Source organism: Typopeltis vanoorti, chromosome 7, assembly GCF_054136105.1.
Source record: "Typopeltis vanoorti isolate ZY-2024b chromosome 7, IOZ_Tvanoo_1.0, whole genome shotgun sequence".
Lineage (NCBI taxonomy): Eukaryota > Metazoa > Arthropoda > Arachnida > Uropygi > Thelyphonidae > Typopeltis > Typopeltis vanoorti.
In genome coordinates this window covers 79,235,174-79,259,208 of record NC_143555.1, presented here as the reverse complement: position 1 = coordinate 79,259,208, position 24,035 = coordinate 79,235,174, and the positions used below count along the sequence as shown (strand labels likewise).

Here is a 24,035-nt window from a genome sequence, read left to right as displayed (position 1 = left end):
TTCTCAAGTATCTAACATAAACCTTACTAGGAACACTCAGTAGGGAAATACCTCTGTAATTCTCACATTCAGTTTTATTCCCATTTTTTATAAATGGGTACTATGAAAGCTCTCCAATCATATGGAATTCAAACATCTGTCCAGACTTTCTGAATTATGCAGTGCAGCCACTGTAAAACTTATACTTCCATACTTGAGCATTTATAGTCAAACATCCTCTACTCCAGATGCCTTTCCACATTTCAGGTTTTTGATGGGTTTTTCTACTTCAAATATTGATATGTATTTCTGATTGCATGCCTGTTGAGTGTTTTCTACCACTGTGCTGTCACTCCTTGTTTCATTTAGCAATCTTTCAAAGTAATTACTCCAAGGATATTTTTATATCCAGTTACTTTTAAAGTAACTTTTTCTCCATTTTTAAGCTTTTTCAATAGCCTCCAGAACATTTTGTCACCTTCCTGATATTTATATGTTCTGATCCAAGTCTTTCCATGACTTTTTTTAGTTAGTTTTACAACACTGCTTTGCTTTCTTACATTCATCTCTGTGTTCTCTAAGAGAACAAGACTTTCAATGTGCTTTCTTCTTTTCCCTCACTTTGAGGGAAAAGAAGAAAGCACATTGAAAGTGCTTTCATTGCTCTTTAACATTGCTCTTTAACTTCCTGAGTCTGCAAAGGAGTTCTGATTTTTCTGTCCTTGCAGACAACCTCGCCACATGCCTCTTTGGCTGAAACAATGTTGTCTTCAGGATGTACCATTGAATCTCCAAGGTTCCTGTTTTGAAACGCTTTCATTTTTTCTTGAATTATGTTTGCGTATTTTAGTCTATAGTTCACATCAGTAAGTTGCTCAACTTTGATTCCTTTTAAAGATTTTCTTACGTAGTCTTCTTTTCAAGATGAAATTCAATTTTGTTCCTGCTCTGTAAGTTCTGTAATGTAGTCTGCATAGATTGAATTATAGTGAAGATAGTATACACTCTTGTATTACACATAAGTTTACAAACTATCTTCATGTAATCTTCTTAAATTTGTAAATGCTAATAAAATTTAAATAAGACTTTGTATATATTACTCTGTATAATGGCCCATTTGCACTGTATAAATGCAGTGTTTTGAAGATCTTTTCTCTTAGCACCGTGTCATATATCTTTGCCAGATCTACAAACCTTACATGCACATATCCTTTACATTTCCATGATTTATCAACTACTCTGCATGTCTTGACAATTGTAATATACAGTAAATGGTTTCTATATTTATATAAAACAAGGGCAAATATTACAGTAAACTGAATTCTTCACAAAAACACTAATACTTCTGTTTATTTATAGGAGAAATTACTCAGGTTTAAAAAAAAAAAAAAAAAAAGTCTGTACTAGATGTTTAAAATGTAAAATACAAATTAAAATGATAAACCAACAAGAAAGAGAGAGAGAGAGAGAGAGAGAGAGGAAAAAAAAATTATATTTAATTCCTGAAATATTCTTACTTCAGATTTTAAGTCATCCCTTTCCTGTGTGGTTAATGTTAGATTAAGTTGTAGGCGAGAGATCATGTCTGTTAGTCTAAGCACTTCAGATTCCAATTTATCTCGCTCTGCCTTTACACGATTATAGTTTTCTTGTGCATAATTCCCATACTGTACTTGCAATTTAATTCCTTTCAGCTCTGCTGCCATCTGATTATATTTTGTTTTAAGCCCATCTTCTTCTTCATTTTGTTTTGCCAAGTTCTACAAATGAGTTACATTTTATAAATGAAAAGGAAATATGACTTTATAAATGATAAAAATATAAAATTAGATAATAAAAATAAATAACTCTAATAATAATAACCTGTTATTTTAATGTTTTATTATATCAGTTCGATATACACAAAAGAGATTATAGAATTGAAGATTATAGTACATTATAATGTAATGTATTTATAGAATTGCAGTCTACATTCTAATAAACTATGGTTTATTAGGTATATTCCTCATCAAAAGAATCTACTGCTTTATCATAGACACTGTTGCATATCTGTTCCAGGCTATATATAAAACAGGTAGTATTGCAGAGGTGGATTATGAGCCGAAAATGCAACCTAAGTTATATGACAGCTGGCACTAGATATACCAGTAAAAGTAATGCAGAAACTGCCACTCTTGGGTTGTTGTACAACAGTATTTAGTGTACTGAGAATGGTCCAATCCAGGGCCAGTCCAAGACTATCTGATGCCCCTAAGCAAAGAAAATTTAGGTGCACTTATACATTGTCTCTCTATATATATATTTTGTCATACTCACACAAGCACACGTACACCTACACATGTGGATATTTATAAAAATAATATCATTATGAACATTAAAAAAAAATTTTTTTTTAATGTTATTTATTTTCCAGAAGGAGGAAAAATCTCTTCACTTGAGGTTAAGTATACAAAGAGCAGGAGAGTGGAAGAAATAGAGAAAGGCGAAAATAATGTAGGATCATCAGCGAGCACCAGGACAGCTTTACTTATTTCAGCTTTTTATTATTAATCGAGGTTTTACTAATTTTTTTCGAAGGCTGTAATTTTCCCCCGAACTATGTAGCAAAATCTGGTGCCCCAAAGTCTTGGCGCCCCTGGGCAATTGCCTAGGTTCGCCTAATGATAAAACCGGCTCTGGTCCAACCAAACAAACATCCACCTAACTAGTAGGTCCTATGGCTGCAGATAGCTTGCTAATGTGAGGGACTAACAGAAAACTATATGAATGACACACACAGGAGTGCAGAAACTCATATAGATACTACATGCTTCACAAACAAAGGGTAAAAATTCACCTGGTCTTATGAATCCTGGTCAAAGAAAATTCACATTTTAATTCTAGCTGAATGATGTCTGAATGTTACAGCCTACTTGAACTTTGTTGTGTTAATCTGGTGCATCCTGTTATGTTCAGTCTATCTTATGTGACTCTCATCAACAGAATGTTGGAAAGCAATAATATATTAATACCATGAATGGTTAAGTGTTGAATAATCCAGGAACACTGCTCTAGAAATTAATCATGGAACTGTTATTCAAATCTCTTTAGGACTTCCAATAAGCAGGGCAGTTGTCTTAAACCATGTAACAAAATTCATCTACTACCTCAAGACATTTATACACAACCATGTAAGCATAGGATTCAAACCCACAGCCTGCGGAAAGGGAGGAGAGAAGGAGAGAGAAGAAAAATTATTCCCAACAGTACACGGGTGGTCTGAAAAGTTCTCTGTCTCGACCATAGATGGCAACACTATCAGCAAGATTTATTTTTTCTAAGTTGGTACATCAGTCATAAGCATCCATGGAAATTGCAAGTCATTCTATCAAGTAGTTTGGTTTATACAGCTGTTTGAAGCAAAAGTGTTGTCTGTATCCCTTGAAATGGATAAAATTGAGTATCATGTGGTTATAAAATTCTTTGTAAAAGAAGGTTTAACACCAAAAGAAATTCATTTGAAGTTCATAAAAGTTTATGAGCACTCTTCTCCTTCATTTGCGACAATTAAGAAATGGGCTGCCGAGTTTAAACATGGCCATACCAGTCTTGAAGATGATCCATGTGAAGGACATCCAAAAAGTGTAACAACATCAGAAATCATTGATCAAGTGCACAATATGGTATTGGATGACCAGCAAGTCAAAGTGTGTGAAATTGCTGAGACTACAGGCATTTCAAAAGAAAGTGTAGGATATTTTTTGCATGAAGAATTGCATATGAAAAACCTTTGCACAAGATGGGTGTTACGCTTGCTCACAGCAGATCACAAATGCACTCGCATGAAAATCTCTGAACAGTGCATGGAGCATTTTAACAAGAATAAAACTGATTTTGTGTGTCGATTTATTACTATAAATGAGACTTGGATTCACCATTACACACCAGAATCCAAACAGCAGTCAAAACAGTGGACAGAAGCTGGTTGTTCAGCACCAAAGAAGACAAATTCAGTTCTATCAGCAATTAAGGTCATGGCATTGGTGTTTTGGGATGCTAAAGGCATTTTGCTTATTAATTATCTTGAAAAGGATAAAACAATAACCAGGGAATATTATTCCAATCTTTAACCAGACTGGATGAAAAAATTCATGAGAAAAGACCCGGTTTGAAGAAGAAGAAAAATCATCTTTCATCAGGATAATGCACCTGCCCACAAAAGTGTTTTGGCAATGGGAAAATTAAGAGATCTGCACTATGAATTGTTGGAACATCTCCAGATTTGGCTCCCTCTGACTTCAATCTCTTCCCAAAGCTAAAACTCTACCTCGCTGGTCAGTGTTTTTCTTCGAATCAAGAGATGATTGCAGCTGTAAATGGGTATTTTGCAGATCTTACTGAGAGCCACTACAGGGACAAGATAATAGCGCTGAAGCACAGCTGGAATAAATAAATGTATCAGTCTCAAGGGAGATTATGTTGAAAAATAAAAATAATTTTGAAATTATAAATTTGTTTTTTCATTGTTAGGCTGAGAACTTTTCAGACCACTCTCATATAATGTATCATTCGAGAATAGTTCCAGGAGCATGAGAATGAGTTTTCATACTTCACTAATCTGCTAATTCACTGACTCTCAATTCAACTGAGAATCTGTGGGATTAAGTGGAAAGCTGTGCATGCTATGCAATCACTGTAATATAATCTGAGGTAACTGCAGGCATATGAGGCTGCAAATGCCAGCAACCTTGTAAAATGTTTTAAAGAGCAGTGGAATGTATGCCCCATTAGGTTTAGGACTAAATGGGATACCACTTGTTTGTCAGGCAGGTGTACCTAATAAACTAATTGTGAATGTGTGTGTATTAGTAAGTAAAGCATACTTCAATCCTGCTACAAAGCAAGTTACAGTCGTGTGGTGTAAATGATAACAAGTTTAAAAGAATACATAAATGGCCTACTAATATATCATCTTAATTTCAACTATCTGACAGAAACAGAAAGAAAGAGATGAATTACAGAAAAGATTTTGACTTATCTGAGAGAAGTGTTTACAGTAAGATGTCACATATTCCAATATCTCTGTTCACCAGAATGCAGGCCAGGGTGGAGATCTCAAGCCAACCATTGGAAATCGTACAAAAGTAGATTTCAGAAAAATCAAAGCTATCAAGACCCCAAATCCTGAATGATAACCAAAATAATGGAAACACATTTTGATATAAGACAAACAGCCAACCTGCATAAATCATGTTGGAGACTGCTGAAAGAGCTACTAGACCATCAAAGGATAATTTTATATAAAGCATATATTGTGGGTGTAGAAATAGTTCCAAAACCTATCAACAATTATTAATGAAAAGCAATGAAGGATACACTCCACAGAGTGAGAAAATCTACAATCAAATTCTTTTCTTTGGAATTAGTCACGTTTGGAATTGCTAGAGTAAATGTATTTTATATGAGACAGTGACTGCATTAATGATTCACTCAACAGATTAAAGAAAGATGCTCCTCAATAAATTGCTTGCTAAAAAAAATGTATTCAAGTATGACAATCAAGTGAGATTTTTTTTAAATGTGATCTAAGGAAACTGAGAAAGAAGATAGACTAAATATATCAATATGTAGAAATCAGAAAAAATTTTTAAATAAAATAAAAGGAAGATAAAGAGAATTATGAGATAAGAAGAATATCTTCTTCAAATAGTTAAATAAAAATGAAACTACAGAACATTTAGCTGAATGCTATGTTCCTTCTTTTTTTTTCGGAAACACATTAATTGGGAGAAGAGAGTTTGTTTTTAGACTTCATAAGTATCTAAAGGTTAGATATGTATAAAATACTATAAATTATTATTTACTAATTGTACTTCTGCTGAGGATTTCTTAAAAATAATAAAATAATAATTTAATATACAGAATTGTATCCATTATATATGTTACACATTTATTTACAATAAATATTTGCAGTCTTCATTCTTTGGAATTTCACATTTAGATTTTTGAAGTCAATTCACAATCATGAATGAGATAAGCCTCTGATCTCTTGCACTGCAGAAGAGGACTTAATTGGAAGGCCTCACTGCAAAAGTTGGTTTGATTCAAAATCAAGTGTAAGACAAGGATGCATATAATCTCCAGTATTATTCATCATCTATATGAGTCACATTATGTAAGAAATTGGCATTAAACCTGATATTAGAATCAGAGATATCAAACTTAGCTCTTTGCAGATGATGTTGTACTCCTAAACACATCCAGTGCAACTCCAGGTTTCTCTAACTAAAAGATCAAAACCATGAAAATATTCAAGTACATAGAAAACTTCAGCTACATTCTGAATGGAGAACAAGTAAAATATTTCAGCTATTTAGGTACAGTTTTTAGTGAAGATGGCAAGTTAAATCTGGAAATAGACAACATAATAAGCAAAACTGGTATGTGAGAAGCCAGTTGAATAAATTTATATGGAATAAGAGAGAAATTAGTCAAACACTAAACTAGCAGTAAACAAGACCGTGTTCAAACCAGTTTTAATTGAAGGATCTGAGAGTTGGGTTAGAAATAAAGCACTTGATCAAAGATTAGAAACTACAGATATGAGAGTTCTTGGAAAAATTAGGGGTTTGAACAGATGCCATCAATGGCAGAATCATTAAAAATGAAAATATTAGAAAGGAACTTGACATTGTTTGCATTCAAGAATGTATGAGTAGGGATAATCTAAGGTGGTATGGTCATTTAAATAGGAGAGGTTAGCAAAACAGGTGTTTGATGCCAAAATGGCAGGAAAAATACCCAGAGGAAGACCAAGGTCTAGTTGGATTGATTCAGTCAGAAGTACCTTAGAAGAAGGAAATGTTGGATATGACAATATTTAAGTGCTAACAAGTAATAGACTGACTAAGTTGGAAGAAACTTGTGATAGGAGATTATTAAAAATATGAACTTAATCATGTAGTGCTGCAATAGTAGCCTGAACACCCCTTTAGGATACCTATCAGGAAATTGATGATGATAAAAATTAACTTTATCTCCACAATTGACATTTATTTTATATAACAATATGAGATAACAGATAGTGGAAACATCATAGAAGATCATGACAAAATCCTCTTATATGCCTTGCAGTATTACAAAAACCTATACCTAGCAAACCCAACATCCATGAATGCCACTGATATAATTCTTTCTGATGTGAACTGCCAGCACCTCTTTACCAAAAGATAAATCTCCTGGCAAAGACGGGCCTCACCACTGAATATTACATACAACTTGGACCTATCCATTACAGAATATATGTTGAAGCTAAAAGCAGTGGCTTCCCTCCCAATATGACATCTGTTATTAAGCTTATCCCAAAGAAAGGAGATGCTACAAAATTAAGAAACTGGCAACCCATCTCCATCATAAACACCGACTTTTCATGCCAAATAACTTAAACCCATGCTGAACAAAATAACAGATAGGCACCAGAGCTATTCTATCCCTGGACGATCTATCCACGAAAACCTACACCCCATAAGGGATCTGATAAGCATAGCTAACAATGACAGTGAAACAATGGGCCTTGTAACACTAGACCAAGAAAAAGCTTTTGACTACAATGAACATCACTACCTATTCAACTGCTTGAACGTCTTCAGACTTTGGCTCAGGCATCATTCAATCCATCAAGATGTTATATGCTAAAGCACATTTTTGCATGAAAATAAAAAACAGGCTCACCATATCTACACCATATCACCAAGGCTGTCTGCTTTCTGGTCCTCTTTACACAATTGCCATAGAGCCCTTTTTTGCATAGAGTAAGTATACTGCTTAGGGCATCCTGAACTTTCCTACCCAGCCATAACCCTGACAGCATATGCTGATGATGTCACAGTTATAGCCTGCAAAGAAGAGGATTTCTATAAACATACAAACATCATACTCAAGAATACCAAGCAGCCTCAGGAGCTAAACTAAATCACATAACTCTGGTGTGGCAAATGAAAAAAAACCAAACTAATTTCCCAATGTCTGGTCACTTGTCTGCAGATGGGAAACAAATATCTGGGAATTTACCCATGAAACATATCCTCTTACGTGGATAAGAACTGGGATACACTCATTAAATGTTTCAAGCAAGTACTAGGAAAGTGGGCAGCAAGAAGTGCCTCTGCTCCACAAGAAGGAGAATAATAAACCAAATAGCTACCAGTGTCCTTTGGCATACACTAAAGATTCTCACACCACCAGTGCAATTTATCTAACAAATACAGTCAGCCATCTATCGATTCATATGGAACCACACAAACTGGCTTTCCTACTTCAAGCTAAGTACTTCTCTTAAAGGAGGACAAAACTTGACCCCCATTGACCATAGCATAAAAACATTCTGTACTCTAATTTTCCTTAATACCCCACAACAGGAAATGGCACACAAACATGCCACCAAATTATATTTTCAGTCCTGCCACTAGAAGTCTCTCTTTATCCAAACCTTAAGAATGACAAGAGCACATGTGCCAGTGAGAATAACAAATTTCTACAAACATACCCTTCAAAGATGAAAGAATTAAACATCCAGCACACAGTGAAGACAGCATCCCTTCCTCAAATCCTCATGGAACCTAACTTCCACAACACAATGGTAAGGAACCCATCAATCAGAAAGAGATTTTCTTTCTTCCATGGAGCTGGCAAGGCATGAGAGTCTTGGGTGATATTCTTCTCCAAGCCTTAGCTGGCACTTTCTAAAAATCACTCGCAAACGTGAAATACGGGAATCAGGCCTAGCAGATACACAATGTGAAATCTGCTTTTCAGGGTGCTATGCCTGATAGCATAACAGAAGAGACTCAGTCCTCCTGATGCAGAAGATCCAATGCCTCAATGTTCCAATAATGCATGGAAGAGACTTGCACTCTAATACAACAGTCCAAACAAAGCACTTTATTGGAAAATCCTGCATTATCCCACCAAACACTGGGATCTACCACATTGCACAAAAGCCACCAAACCTGACACAGATATTCAGTGGAGAATGTGGTACAATGCACAACCCACTCTAACTATATTATGGAAATTCAACCTGAATGCCCCCGTCAACAACCAATTAATCCACTTGTCTCGGGAAATGGCAACCTTAACCTGTGGTTGTCTTCATACAGAAGAGGAATAGCTCAATCTTGTCCATGCAGAGTCAAAAAAACCATTCGATCTGCAACTACTTATTCATCACTGCTAAAGCAGTAATATACAGCTGCTACCTTCAACACACAAGATGAGACAGCACAACAGTTTCAGAGAGAGAGAGGCAACTGACCATCTCCTTGCAGCCTTCAAACAAAAGGTGAGAAGTTGTATCCTACATGAGCATCATCACCACAAGCAGAACAACACCCTAGACCAGTGTTTCCCAACGTTTTTGGATCATGCCCCACCTCAATGCCTCAAAGATTTTGATGTCTTCCCCCCCCTCAAGCATAATAGTCAGCCAAGTTCTGAAAAAGTATAATATAAATATATATTTTTAAAAAAAAAGGAATATAGGTAAAACTGTTTTTAATTTGACTTTCTTCAATGAATATAAATTTTATATTACACTTTGTATATTATAAAACATAAATCGAACTGAACTCGGGAAAATAAAATCCAAGTTAATGATCCTTGAGCTTGATGTCTGCTGCAAAGAGTTTTTATTTGAGGTACTAATTTAGTCATTTTCAATCTCAAATTCCCACTGTTTGTGATATCCAGATGATTTCTTTTTTCAGTAACAAGTCATTTACAGCACTAAAGCCACATTCAGCTAAATATGACCACAGAAAGGGCAACAGTTTTTTTTTTTTTTCAAAACTAGTTGAATTTCGGTATTTCGTGCCTGTCTCGTCAGAAAGCCATGACATTGTTCCTTTTATGTTGAATAAAGTTCTAATAGACTCATCGTTTTGCTTTTCTGAGAGTTCTTCTTGATACTGTATTTATGTTGACTGCTGTACTAGTGATGTCAGCTTTTTTTCGTGGAAAGGCAGGGTTGCAACATCGACAATTTATTGCCGCCAATGGCGAGTTTTTTGAGTACATCGGTGATGAGGTGACAAATGCAACATCGTTTTCTAACTGCCCCCAAAATATTCAAATTGCCTCCCTGTGGGGCATATGCACCATGTTGGGAAACACTGCCCTAGACTTTTTCCACCAAGACTGGAATCCACAGAATCAACTCATGGCTGAGCAGGGCGACTGCATCACTATCCACTTTCCAATATAGAAGCGATATCATTGTTCCCCCCCTCCTTTAGAAAGGGAGAAGAAATAGATTTTTGTGCTTAACAGTGTGAATGATGACCATCTGTTACTTTCATGTAAATATGCAATATTGTCTTATGGCAACTGTTATTTTTGTGTAAGTTGTAGTATCATGTTATAATAACTGTTATTCTTATGTAATTTATCTCAACAATCAATGAGCATGTAACCTCTCTGCCTGACTGCAGAGAACCAAAACCAGTTAACCCTGTACACAGATTGTGAATTTTAAATTAAAAATAAATAAATAAGGGAAGGGATCAAAGATCATTCTTGCAAGAGATCACACAGAAGTCTACAAAGTTGTCCTTGCTCCAATGAAATACAGCCAAGAAATCAGTGTTCAAACATTGGTCATGGTGGATCTTGAGAGTTATAAACAATTGGGCAGTACAAGTTTTATCAAATGAAAAGGATGAATGGAGTGTTACTGCCATCTGCAAATTATGGATAAGATTTGAAATCTGTAAGAGCAAATCATTTATATACAGGAGGAAGAGAGTGAGTGAAAGTAAAGAAACCCTGAGGTACTGTATTGGTGGATAATCTGAGGAGAGGAAACCATCTACTTGACTTGTAGTGAGTAACCAGAAAGCTGGTAATCCAGTTAGAGAGGATGGAAGGAAGACCATAGAATAGCAGTTTGCTAAGTATATTCCTGTGCCCAACTCAATCAAGTGCTTTTGAAATGTCAAGAATGACCACACAAGTTTCTCGGAATTTTTCCATGAGTTCACACTTGGATAGCAAAGGCTAGAAGATCAACTGTAGATCAAGAATGGTGGAATACATATTGCTGATCAATAACTTGTTGGTAGGTCTCCAAGTGATGCAGAAGTTGGCTGTTGATGATTTTCTCCATACTTTTTGAAGTGAGAGCAAGCAGATGGTTTGGTGGACGACTTATCACCTTTGTTTGGAATGGGTTGATGTGAATAGATTTCAGTTGAAAGACTTAAGGGGCAACACAGGATAGGTGTTAGTGACACAAGTCCTGGTGCACAAGTTTTTAACATGATAGGTTGAATACCATCAGAACAAGATGTCTTATTTGTGTTCATGGTTATTACAGATTCTTCAGATTTCTTTCTCGCAGAAGACTATAGATGACATGGAGTGAGCAGTTCTCAGTAAAGAAGGAGAACTTTGCCCTAGTCGTCTATGCAGGAATTGGAAGATGAGTGATGACAGTAACTCAGCCTTAAGTGATTATTGTACTGTCTGGGTGTGAGATTGGTAGTAACATTAGTGGACAAAAGTTGTGCCCAATGGCCTTGGCATAGAACCAGAAGGCTCGACTGCCATTTGGACAAGAGACAAGTTTGCTGCATTTCAAAATCTGGTCTGGACTTGATGATTCTTTTTACAGCTGTTGCAAGCTGCAATTATAAGTGGAGTGAGCAGCTAAAGTTTTAATCTTGAGCCACTCATGATATGCTAAGTTTTTGCCTGTACTGCATCAACACAATTTTTTGAGAACCAAAGCTTGGATGGTCACCTCATATTTTGGGTGAAATGAAGGCCTTCATTCCTGTGAGAATGATTTCTGATATTCAGTCTATGCTCAATCAGAAGAACTGAAGCATTAAACAGATCATGGAGAGAAGTCATGGAATAGAAGTCAATTATTAAATAATAATTTATATTTTTCCATGCACATCTAACCTTCAGATTCTTAAGGAATACAAAGGTAACTATACAGAGTTTAAAAGCATGAGCTTAAAAAATGTTACATTTATCACTCATGCATTAATGTCTTCTACCAATTAAAAATGTGTTTCTGAAATAAGATAATATCAATCATTATACAAAACTGAAAGTTCTGTAGTTTCATTTAAGTATAGGAGGAACTTAATCTCCTTATCTGTTATTATCTCAATTGCTGTTCTCTTTCTTTTTATTATTATTTTCCCTTATTTTTACCTATTCATATATTCAGTCTGCCTTCCCTAGATCACAGTTAAAGAAAAATCTCATTTGACTGGCATCCTTGCATACATCCTTTTTCAAGCAGGCTGATGAAGAGCATCTTTCTTTAATTTGCTGAAGTGGGCCCTGAATGTAATTGCTGTCACAAATAAAACACAATTACTTAAGCAGTTCCAAAGAAAAGAATTTCATTGTTAATTTTTTCTCAATTACTGAGCATATAGCACTGTAGCCGATAATATGAAGAGTCGATGTATTGTATGTCTTTCAATATTACTTCACAGTTCTTCCTTGGAGAGTACATAAAGATTCACATAAGATTTTTCCTATATCACTGAATTCAGCCCAGCAATTTATTTTATTTTCTTTCTTCTGTTTCCATTTTAGTTCTCTCTAGCTAGTGCTCCCCATTGCATTGTTTGAATATTTCCTGTCAAATCACTTCCTGTATCACTGATATATACAAATTAAACAACAGAGGGCCCTGTGTCACCTGCCTTCTGTTGGAATCAACTCCTCCATAAACCACAAAATCTGTCAATCAGCCACCCTCTAACCCAAATCAGCAGATTAATATCCATCTCCATTTGCTTCAATTTATGTATTCTTGTCAAATGCTTTGCCAAGCTTAGCAATATAACTGAGTAACCATTTTCTTTATCCTTGATTATAAAAATTACTAAAAAAAAAAAACATGTTGTCCCTTATAGTGTATAATATTCCTATCCACCAAGTCCTGAATTCTGTCTTTCATCAATTTCTCCAATATCTTAACCACCACCCCTGAGATGCTGATTGGCCTATAATTTGCTACTTCTGTCTTGGAGCCTCCTTTATGCAATGGACTATTTTACTCTCTTTCTATTCCAATGGCACCTTCCCACTACTTAGGCTTAAATTAAATAGCTTGGTCAGAGGAGCTGATAATTCCTTAGCACATTCTCCTAATTGTTGTTGTTATGTTCCATCGAGTCATTTTCGACTCCTGGTGATTCTATCAACATATGCTTTCCATTCATATCTGTCCCTGATCATATCTTTCAGAATTTCCAGGCAGTTGCTTCTTTAACTCCATCTAATTCTTGGTCTTCCCTTTCTCCTGCTTCCATCAACTTTAGTAAGCATCATCATCTTCTCCAGGCTGTCATTTGTTTGCATAATATGTCCAAAGTATAAGAATTTTTGCTTGATGATCATAGCTTCAAAGGAGCAATCTGGCTTTATTGTCTATCACTGATTAATTGGTTTGCTTTGCAGTCCATGGTATCCTTAGTAAGCATCTCCAAACCCATAATTCAAATGCACCTACCTTCCTTCTTTCACTCTTTCTCAGGGCCCAGCTTTCACATCCATACAGTTCAACAGGGAATACTATTGCTTTCATGGTTCCGATTTTTGTTGTGAGGCTAATATCTTTATCTTTAAAGATCTCGCTTAAATTTGTGATTGCTTTCCTTCCAAGTAATAATCTTCTAACTTCTTCAGTACAATACCCATCTTTATCAATTCAGGATCCTAGGAGCACAAAATTCTCCTCATCCACTTCAAAATCATAAAGTTCACATGCCATAACCTTTGTCTTTTGAGGTTAAGTTTAAGGTTATATTTAGCACTTTCTTCGTTAACTTTCACAATAAGTTCCTCCAAATCTTCTTTGCATTCTGCTAGAAAGGTGATATCATCTGCATACCTCAAATTATTAATATTTCTTCCACCAATTTTAATTCCAACTGAAGACTCCTCCAACTCTGCCATTTTTAAAATGCATTCGCTGTACAAGTTATATCTTTATAACTTGTACAGCGAATAGAAGCACGTAGGGAGATAAAATACATCCTTGTCGCACCCCTTTACCTTTTGTGAAATACTCAGTTTCTCCAAGATCTGTTTGAACAGTAACTTCTTGTTCATAATAAAGATTCCTCAGAAGGATAATGTGCTCTAGTACTCCCATTGTTCTTAACACATTCCACAGTTTCACATGATCTACAGAGTCAAAAGCCTTACTATAGTCAAGGAAACAAAGGTAGACATTCTTTTGATATTCCTGTGCTCTTTCTATTATCCATCTCACATTGGTGATCTGATCTCTTGTTCTTCTGCCTGTTCATCTAGCATTTCTCTCTCTTCGTGAATGGTTCCAGTCTTTTCTGAATGATCTTGAGTAAGACTTTATTTGCATGAGAAATCAGTGCTATAGTTCTGTCATTTTTTCACTCTCTCTCTCTCTCTCTTGCATCACCGTTCTTCAATAAAGATATATATAAACGGATTTTTCCTAGGACCTAGGCCATGTAGTTGTGATCCAAATTCATTGACATAGAGCTGTTAAAATTTTAACTGCCTCTTCTCCCAGGCCTTTTGAGCAGCTCAAAAGGTATTCCATCCCCTTCTCATGCTTTCTTACAGGATCTCCAGTGATACTGGCTCCTGTGTATAATCTTGCTCGGTAATTTCTCAGTAATTTTAGAGTCCTTTCTGTAAAGGGACTGTCTATATGCTTTCCATCTTTCTTTGATGTCTGCACCTTCTATAAGATATCCTTTGTGATTTTTTTTTAATATTGTCACCTTGGTGCTGAACTTCCCTGTCAGTTGCCTGATCTTTTTGAAAAGAACTCTTTTTCTGGTCTTCAGTGCTTTAAATTCAGAGTAAGAGAGATTAGGACGAGGGGGCTTGATTTTATGCCATGAAACCCCTCCAACTTACTATGTTACAGTTTATATTATTAATAATAAAACTGTGATATTATTAACACGTTCGCTGCCAACTACGAGTATACTCGTAGTGGGTAATCCTGCTTCACAAGCCAGCTACGAGTATACTCGTAGGACGCTTACCGCCGGGAACGAGATTATTGTAGTGACCTTGAAGAAGTGAAAATGCTTGGCTTGTGGGGCTAGCTTCAAAATTGTGTATTCTCATAGACCGTATATGCTCTGTACAAGCCGACTACGAGTATACTCGTAGGTCGTTTACATCCGGTAACGAGATTATCGTACTGACCTTGAAGAAGTAAAACAGCTCGGCGTAGGGGAACGCACCATGCCAAAGTAGCGTGGCAGCGAACGTGTTAATTATAAATAAAATTTATATTATTAATAATAATAAAACTTATAAACAAACAGTTATCTTTAAAACAGATGAACCCTTTGTCACATACATGCAATACATAAATAAATATATATATATATATATATATATAAAATAAGAAGTGAAGTAATGAACTTCAACATAATTCATCTGTACAAACTTCACAACAACTATATTTGTATAATATGACATCTTATATTTACACAGTTTCTATACACAGATTTTCTAAGGAGTGTAAATACATTTTTTATGAGTGGACTAAATTCAAACATAAAAAAATGCATGAATGCAGTTCTATTCCAAAAATCTTTATTTATCATTTGAGGTAATTTTTTTTAATAATTACAATAAACCTGGAGGGAAATACATGGCATTTTTTTCTGTAGTATTCAGATTATTCAATACAAAATACTTAAAATTCTCTCACTTTTTTAAAATAATTGTATTATTATTATTATTATTACAGGCAACTCCAAGGAGTCGACAGACTCATCGAGGGAGGCCCCAACATCATGCCAAGAACAACCACTCGACATCCACACAGCATCCACCACACCTCGCCCCAAACCCATGCACGGCCACAGCACCCACAACAGACCCCGGCAGCCCACTCCACCCATTCACCACTCTCCAAGCAAAAAACCCAGCTCCAACACCCCCACCCAGCCCCCAGTCCCCCCACCACCAGTCCCATTATCAAAAATATTCTCTGGATCAATCCTACAGAAACCCTTCAGCAACCTGAACATCTCAACCACACCACCCCTCCTCCGCCCATTGACCAACCCCTGCAACCCACAAATCCTCAACCCACCCACACAAGGCCCACTCCACAGACCTGCCACCATCCCGGCCACCCGCCCCCCCAGACCCCCCACCAAGAAGAAACCCGGCACCCACATCCGGGCACAGCAGTCCAGATGGGGGTCCCATCAAGGCCCGATACAGAGGAACAACAACCTGCCCGTCTCCGCCTGTCAAAGCACCTCTCAGAAGCCAAGCGATTTGATGAGCCGACCCAGCCACTCCTGCAATGCGCCCCAAAACCTCACCCACCCACCACCACCCCCAAATCCCTGGCCCCACCAATGCGACACACTGCCGCCAATCCCCTCACCCCAAAATGCACAACCCCACACCCTGCCACATCAAACCGACATCCACCCTCCCCAGCCCAGCTCCCCAAACCATCCAAACCATCCCGCAAAACTCCGACATCCCGTGCACCCACAACTGCTCCACCCAACCCCGCACCATTTATGATTTCCTTTATGATTAACAGGAAATATTCTTTGACCTTCAGTGACAATGAACTGTTATAATGACAAAAGGGAGCCTCTAGCTCAGTCTGACAAAAGGGAGCCTCTAACTCAGTCTATGCTGACTGAGTTACACACCTTTGGTCAGAAAGACCTGGGTTCGATTCCCGTCCATAATGTGAGGAACCTTCATCTGGTCTCGTTCGACTAAAGGTGAGTTAGCTGGTCTCATACAGAGGTACAGGGTTTTATTTCACCTGGGAACTCAGGTTTTTCATCCCTCTGAACAGGCACACTGGCCCATGAATACACACACACACACACACGGATCTAGTCATAAAATACATACTCAATTCCTCACTAGTAGAGCTCAACCAGTCCTAATGGGCAGTTTAGGAACGGGGGAGGGCACATGAATAAATAAAAATGACAAAAGGAATTCATGATTGTGTTGATGCATTTTGCTGATGTCAAAAGTTAAAACAGAGAGAACTCATATATTAGTCTTCAGGGAAAAAAAAAAAAAAAAAAAAACGCTTGTTTTGTTTTTACAGACTTGTCACTGTAAAAATCATTAACTTTACTGCAGGAGACCTTTGTATAAAGCTCATCTTTAAATCTCTGAAAAGAAGTCCCATATGATAGCATGAGGTCCTACAAAAAGGACTCAATTCTACTTTCATATACTGTTCTCTGCATGTATGTTTTCAAAAAACACAAGTCTATGTACATAAAGAACACTAGACTGGCTGTACAATGCAATATTCTCCACCACTGGCACTTGACTGTACCTTATTTGGAAGACTATGTACAATCTTTATATCCTTAAGGAGCACTCCTAGTTGTTCTGTTGCTTGGAACAGAACCATTAGTTGGTTGGCCTAACAGAGCATCATCTTCATGGTTTCTAACATTTCTTCCCAATGTCTGTAGCCTGATTACTTCGTTATTATTGCATGCATTATCTACAAATTGATCAGATTTATCTCGATCATCTGCTTCAATTTGGGACAGTGGAATTAACACTGATATGAACTTTATTATTTCCTGGGATGTACCCATTACCCAAATACCCATTTTTAGCTGCTGTCCACTTTGAAGATCTAGTCTTTGATGTTCCCTTAATATGTCGATGCTGTTGCTATCAGTATATGTAAAGTGCTATAAATACTATTAAATCCTCCATTCTCTTTAGATGACATTCCAATGAACCACACTCACTAATACCTGTAACTTTTGGCCAAGCTGTGCTAACCAATGCCCAAAACTCCTCAACCTTATTTTGAATACTTCTGGCATTAGTGTACATAAACTGCAATACTGCCTTCATCCCACAACCTCTCTTATACTGTATTACTTAGCTGACTAAAGTTAACCTGGGGGTGCTACATTTTGCATCATGTGATCACTCTTCCACTTATTAACCTCTAGTTTGTTTGGACCCTCACTTACATCCCTCCCAAACATTCTAATTTCCCCTCTTTGCACTTCTGAATGCTCTTAATTATATAAATCCTTCTTTCCTTCCATCAAACTCACTCCACAAATTCCACACAATTCCTCCTGCACAATCTGCACACTGACTCATTCGAAATCATAGCTGTCCATCTCAGTTTGTGCCAACTGACTCAACTTTTACTTTCTCACTCTTCTTTTTCACATGCACTAGCAACTCCTTGATGTCTTCTTGTATACTTCATTTGTCACCTTCTAAATCATTTGTACCAGCCAAAATAAACATCTTTCACCTTAGCTCTTACATATATTACATTATTTGACATATGACATATATTGACATTATTTGTATCTACAGTATCATTGACATATATTAGCTACAAGAAAACACAATTTCATCACACCTCAAGGACTTCTCACATCAATGAATCACCATATAAAATCTGATCATTCTACATATAAGCATATCATTAAAGCAAGACTTACCTTTAGCAAAACCATAATGTCCTCTATAGAAGAACCTCATGCTGCCAATCCATTTCCGGATGTGATTACTACAATTACAATACCTTGATGACCATCCCAGAGATAATGAAAATAGGGATATGACAAGAAACGGCGAGGTTGTATTAGAGAATTGTGAGAGTGTGAATGTAGAAAGTGTGAATGATAGTATTAATGGTTTTACAGAGAATAAAAAAGATGAGATAGATGCAATGAGTGAGATTGCGTTGTTGAATAGTGCAATACAAAGGGCAAAACAGCAGCTAGAGCGTATGAGTAAAAGTCGACTGAATGAACCAACCAATAATAAAAAGTATGACAGGAAAAATAGGCGTATAGTGTGAACATGAACAAAATGAAGGATAAAGTGCTGTATGGACACTCGTTAGCACGAGGTGTGTTAGTAGAGGATTTGACAAAATCGTACCAACCTGGTGCGACCATAAAGGATGTAACAGAGTCTATTAGAGAGCAAAAGGAAAGGGTGAAAGAAATGATTGTTGTGGCAGGTACGAATGATTTGAAAGGAGATAAAATGGAAATGATAGAAGACCTGAATGAATTGTTTGAGGTAGCAAAAGAAAAGAGTGAGAAAGTTAGAATGATTAGTCTTTTGACACGGTATGACAGAGAAATGTTTAAAAGGAGGGCCATAATTGCGAATGATTTTATGCGTGGGTTATGTATAACGAGTGGTGTGGAATTTGTGGATGTGTAGAGCGAGTTCGATGGGCGAAAGGTTCTATATAAGATGGATGGCTTGCATTTGAATGGTTACAGTGTAAGGAGACTTGAGAAAGTGTTGCTGAATGTAGTGGATGTGCAAATTCAGGGAAACTAGATTTATTAAGGGGGGGGGTAGATATACAGTCCTTAGGGAGGCAGTTGAATGTATGAATGAATACAATATGCCCGAGCGAATAAGGACAACAAATCAAGAGTGGGATAGTTAATATAAGGCATCAAGGTAGGGTTGGGGGCTAATGGGGGGTCTTAAATTCATGTACACTAATACTAGGAGTATTAGTAACAAGAAGGAAGAGTTTTTGGCCATAGTTGGCACTTCCAGACCACAGGTTATTGGTATTAGTGAATCATGGCTGACTGTAGATGATATAGCTAGTGGGATTGAATGTGATGGGTATAGTGTGTTCAGGAATGACAGGGAGAATAAAATGGGGTGAGGAGTATTGTTGATGATAGCTGATGAGCTACAGCCAAGGAGAATAGAAGTTGAATTGCAGGATAGAGAAAAGAGCACATTTGAGGCCATTTGGTGTGAGATTGTGGCTAGCAGAACTAAATATACAATTGGGTGCTGCTATAGACCAGGTGATGGAAAAGATGGTGGTGACAGTATGCACAAGCAAATAGAAGGAATGAGCGGAAGGAGGGTAATTATTATGGGAGATTTCAACCACATGGAACCCTAATCAGTAAACTGGAGCAGATGGGGATAGATATAGGGTTGGTGAAATGGATAGGAGGGTAGTTGAAGGAGAGATACCAGAGAGTGGTTTATGCAGGATTAGAGTCTAAAAGACGGCTTGTGACTAGTGGTGTGCCGCAGGGCTCTGTTCTTGGATCACTGCTTTTCAATTTGTTCATCAATGATATAGGAAAGGATTTGAGAGGAAGTGTTCACTTGTTTGCTGATGATGCAAAGTTGGGTAGAGCAATTGTGAGTGCACAGGATGTTAAAATGTTACAGGATGATTTGGATAGTTTGGAGGACTGGGCTAGGAAAAATGGATGTCAATTTAATCTGGCAAAGTGTAAGGTTATGCACTTTGGGGTATCGCATTGGTGGAACCGTATTCCAGGAGATTGATGAGGCCAGGGATTTGGGAGTGTTGGTGAATAGGGAATTGAAGTTTAGGGGGCACATTGCAAAAGTGACTAAATCAGCTCATCAAATCATTTGGCTTTTGAAAAATACTTTAACATGCAGAGACAAACAAGTTGTTGTTCCTCTGTATCGAGCCTTGATAAGACCCCATCTGGACTACTGTGACCAGTTATGGGCACCAGGGTTTCTTCATGATGGGGAGGAAGTGGGGAGGATCCAGAGACGAGTGACCAAGATGATAGAAGGTCTGTGGAATGAACCTTATGAGAATAGGTTGAAGATTTGTGGGTTGCAGAGATTGGACGATAGGCGAAGGAGTGGTGATATGATTGAGACATTCAAATTACTGAAGGGTTTCTATAAGATTGATCCAGAAGATATTTTTGAAAATATGACTGGTGGTGGGAGGACTAGGGGCCATGCATGGAAGCTGGGCAAGAGCGTGGTTGACAAGGGTGTTAGAGCTAGGTTTTTTACTTGGAGAGTGGTGAACGAGTGGAATAAGCTTCCAGTCTGTTGTGGGTGCTACGACCGTGAATGAGTTCAAGGCAAGGTATGATAGACACTGTGTCAATGTCGAATAGTTGTTCTTGACATGATGTTAGGGCCTCCCTCGATGAGTCTGTCGACTCTTTGGAGTTGCCCGAAACAATAATAATAAAAACTCAGGTATAGAAGAAAAAACATATTTATTGGAATCTAAAGACATAAAATACACTTAGACCAATCTGACTTTCAATTAGTTCAATGACATGCTAAATCAAACTGTATCAAACTGATTAATACTCTAATGCATGAACAATAAATGCTTCTTTTAAGTTAGAGATTAAACACACATAATATACACATTATACACTTCTAATCAATATTCTATCTACTATGTTAGTCCTGCACATTAAGCTAGTCATAATCATCTATAATTATTCCAGACAATTTGTCTTATGGACATTAGCCACTGCTAAATAAAGTTCTTAAATACTGTCCATACTCGAATATTACACTACAATGATCTTCCCCTTTTACTGACTAGGTAATTATACACAAAATCTGTACTTTACCATTTCTTGAGGCAGGATCTCCAGATCCGTCTGAACTGTCCTTCTTTGTTTGAATTACCTCTCCATACTTCCATAAGCCTGCGTCTATGTGGTGGGGGTCACTATGGTCATCAGATTAAGCTATGCTCTGCACCTGGCGTTGTTCCCGAGTCTATTCTGGATCTGTTTCGGGCCATCCTCGTTACTAATGCCGGTTCATAGGATACGTCCACGATATTATTCCATCAGAACTTTCAGCGAAGGAGCGAAGACAGCATATGCTGACATCTCACGCTTTAGCACCAGCCAGAACTTCAGACATCGAAGGGAAAAGCGCACTGTCCGATATTGTACTATCACCAAGAAACACCATCAGGAACTTCTGGTCCACGGGAGAAGTCAAATCATCATCCAGCAAAATAGGCGAAAAAAAGCCTTGAGAAAGGGGTGCAAACCCTTTTTATTCTCCCTTCACTTCCCCCCTTTTTAGTACCCTGTTACTAGCTGTGATAGCGCACTCTTACTTTCTGCGATCTTTTCCCGCCCACTACTTTCTTCATCCGCAGGGATTTCGGCACATCATGAGATCTCTAGCAGCGTCTTCCGGGAAACGAATGTGCATCACTTTCCAAGATTGCCAATGCCTCAGGCCCGCCCGTGACCTTTGGACTATTGTTTACATCTAATTTACCCATTCATTGTATGTATGATACATTCATATAATACTAATTTATACATAAGTTCTTTACATGGTATTACAATTCTACTAAAAGGAAGTAATTCTATTTCTATTTACAGTTAGTACTTTATTTCTTCTGTTCGAGTACAAGTTTTTTCTCTCTGTTTACATTTTAGACTTGTTAGATCCTGAATGAATAATTTCTTTTAATAAATGTTTCATTCAGGATGTAACACATTCCATGATTAACATTAATTTATGAATATTAATATTCATTAAAAACTTGTCAAGATATTTATGATGTTAGCATAACAAAAAACTAAAATACCTGCTCATATTCCTTGCATATGTTAGTTGTTTTCTGGAACTGTTTCTGAAGAGACTGAATCTTTTTTTCTAATCTTTCTTTCTCTGTTTGTAAGGGCCAAACATGATCATGAAGTTTTAGCTGTAAAAGAAAAATATGATAATTAAGGTGTGTGCAAGAAAACTTATTTTCATTTAATTTGATACACATTCATATTCCAATTTACAAGCTATATAATAATTTTAGTTTAATCCTTTATCCAAGTTTGTGCAAACAAAGTTTGCACCTGAAAGTATCTTCAGGACTGGGGTAAAGTGGTACAACACCGGTGGAGCAAGCTACGAACACTCCAATCTCAGTATCTCCCATAATGCAAAACACATCTCCTTGCGGATATGTATAATGCCTTCCCTTAATGCATAACATTATACATATCCGCAAGGAGATGTGTTTTGCATTATGGGAGATACTGAGATAGGAGTGTTGGTAGCTTGCTCCACCTTTGCAAGAGTTGCTCGGTGTTGTACCACTTTACCCCAGTCCTGAAGATACTTTCAGGCGCAAACTTTGTTTGCACACACTTGGATAAAGGATTAAACTAAAATTATTATAGTCTGACCAAGTGAAAAATAAACTTTCAACATCTTTCTCTAAATCTAGAGTAATTTAATAAAAAGGTGGCACACCATTTGGCAGCTCCTATAGGAGGAGATGAACTTGCTAATGCTTCTGCCTGGTATCTCCGGCAATGCTGTAGCCAATGAAGTTCTAACTGAGGCTTGGCTATTGCTGTTACCCCCTGCCACGATCAGAGCTTTAATTTAATAGCTCAATAACACTTTATCCCTACACTGTCCTCTACAGATAACGGGGAAGATGAAAAGCATTCTTGCTTCACCCCTTTAAGCCAGTCCTTATAAGGACTGGTATCTCCACTTGGGCCTAGCTCCCACTGAAGAGACCTCAATAAAGGTCGAAACTAGTCTGGGTAGTGGCCCTTCCCTTAATGCATAACATTATACATATCCGCAAGGAGATGTGTTTTGCATTATGGGAGATACTGAGATAGGAGTGTCGGTAGCTTGCTCCACCTCTGCAAGGAGTTGCCCGGTGTTATACCACTTTACCCCAGTCCTGAAGATACTTTCAGGCACAAACTTTTTTTGCACACACTTGGATAAAGGATTAAACTAAAATTATTATAGTCTGACCAAGTGAAAAATAAACTTTTTACAAGCTATATTTAAATAATATGAATATTCTACAAACTGCATTACTGAGAAAACCATATTTCAGATGAAGACATCAAAAATTTTGCAAGCCACTATGGAATTATACAACTTATATAGGAAGTCTTCCTTTTTGCTTCACTGACATAGGCCAGCCTTAAATTTATCTGATGTTCATACTTTCCCCATCCTTACAAGATGCAGCATTCAAATATCTTGTTTACTACATTTTGTGCAAATTACTTTTCTTACTGCTAGCCATCCTATGAAATAGCTACCCAAAATTTATCTGTCTACTCACCAACTTAAGAAATCTTAATCCCATCAGTTCGTTCTCCTATTTGCCAAGCTCTGCAATTCTTATTCTCCCCATCTGTCTGTCCAAAGAGACATCAATTCACCAAATAGATATTATACTCAAGCTAATAATATCTGGA

General features: G+C 37.1%; 1 protein-coding gene across 1 annotated transcript in view; it reads right to left on the bottom strand.

The window, feature by feature from the left end:
* Positions 1-24,035, bottom strand: part of LOC150104804 (progesterone-induced-blocking factor 1-like) — a 363,656-nt gene that overhangs the window by 304,583 nt on the left and 35,038 nt on the right. The window contains exons 2-3 of the mRNA XM_090395645.1: positions 22,391-22,510; positions 1,497-1,739 (exon numbers count right to left, since the gene is read on the bottom strand). Of these exons, the coding sequence (XP_090251771.1) occupies positions 1,497-1,739; positions 22,391-22,510 (363 nt within the window). The remainder of the gene's footprint in view (positions 1-1,496; positions 1,740-22,390; positions 22,511-24,035) is intronic.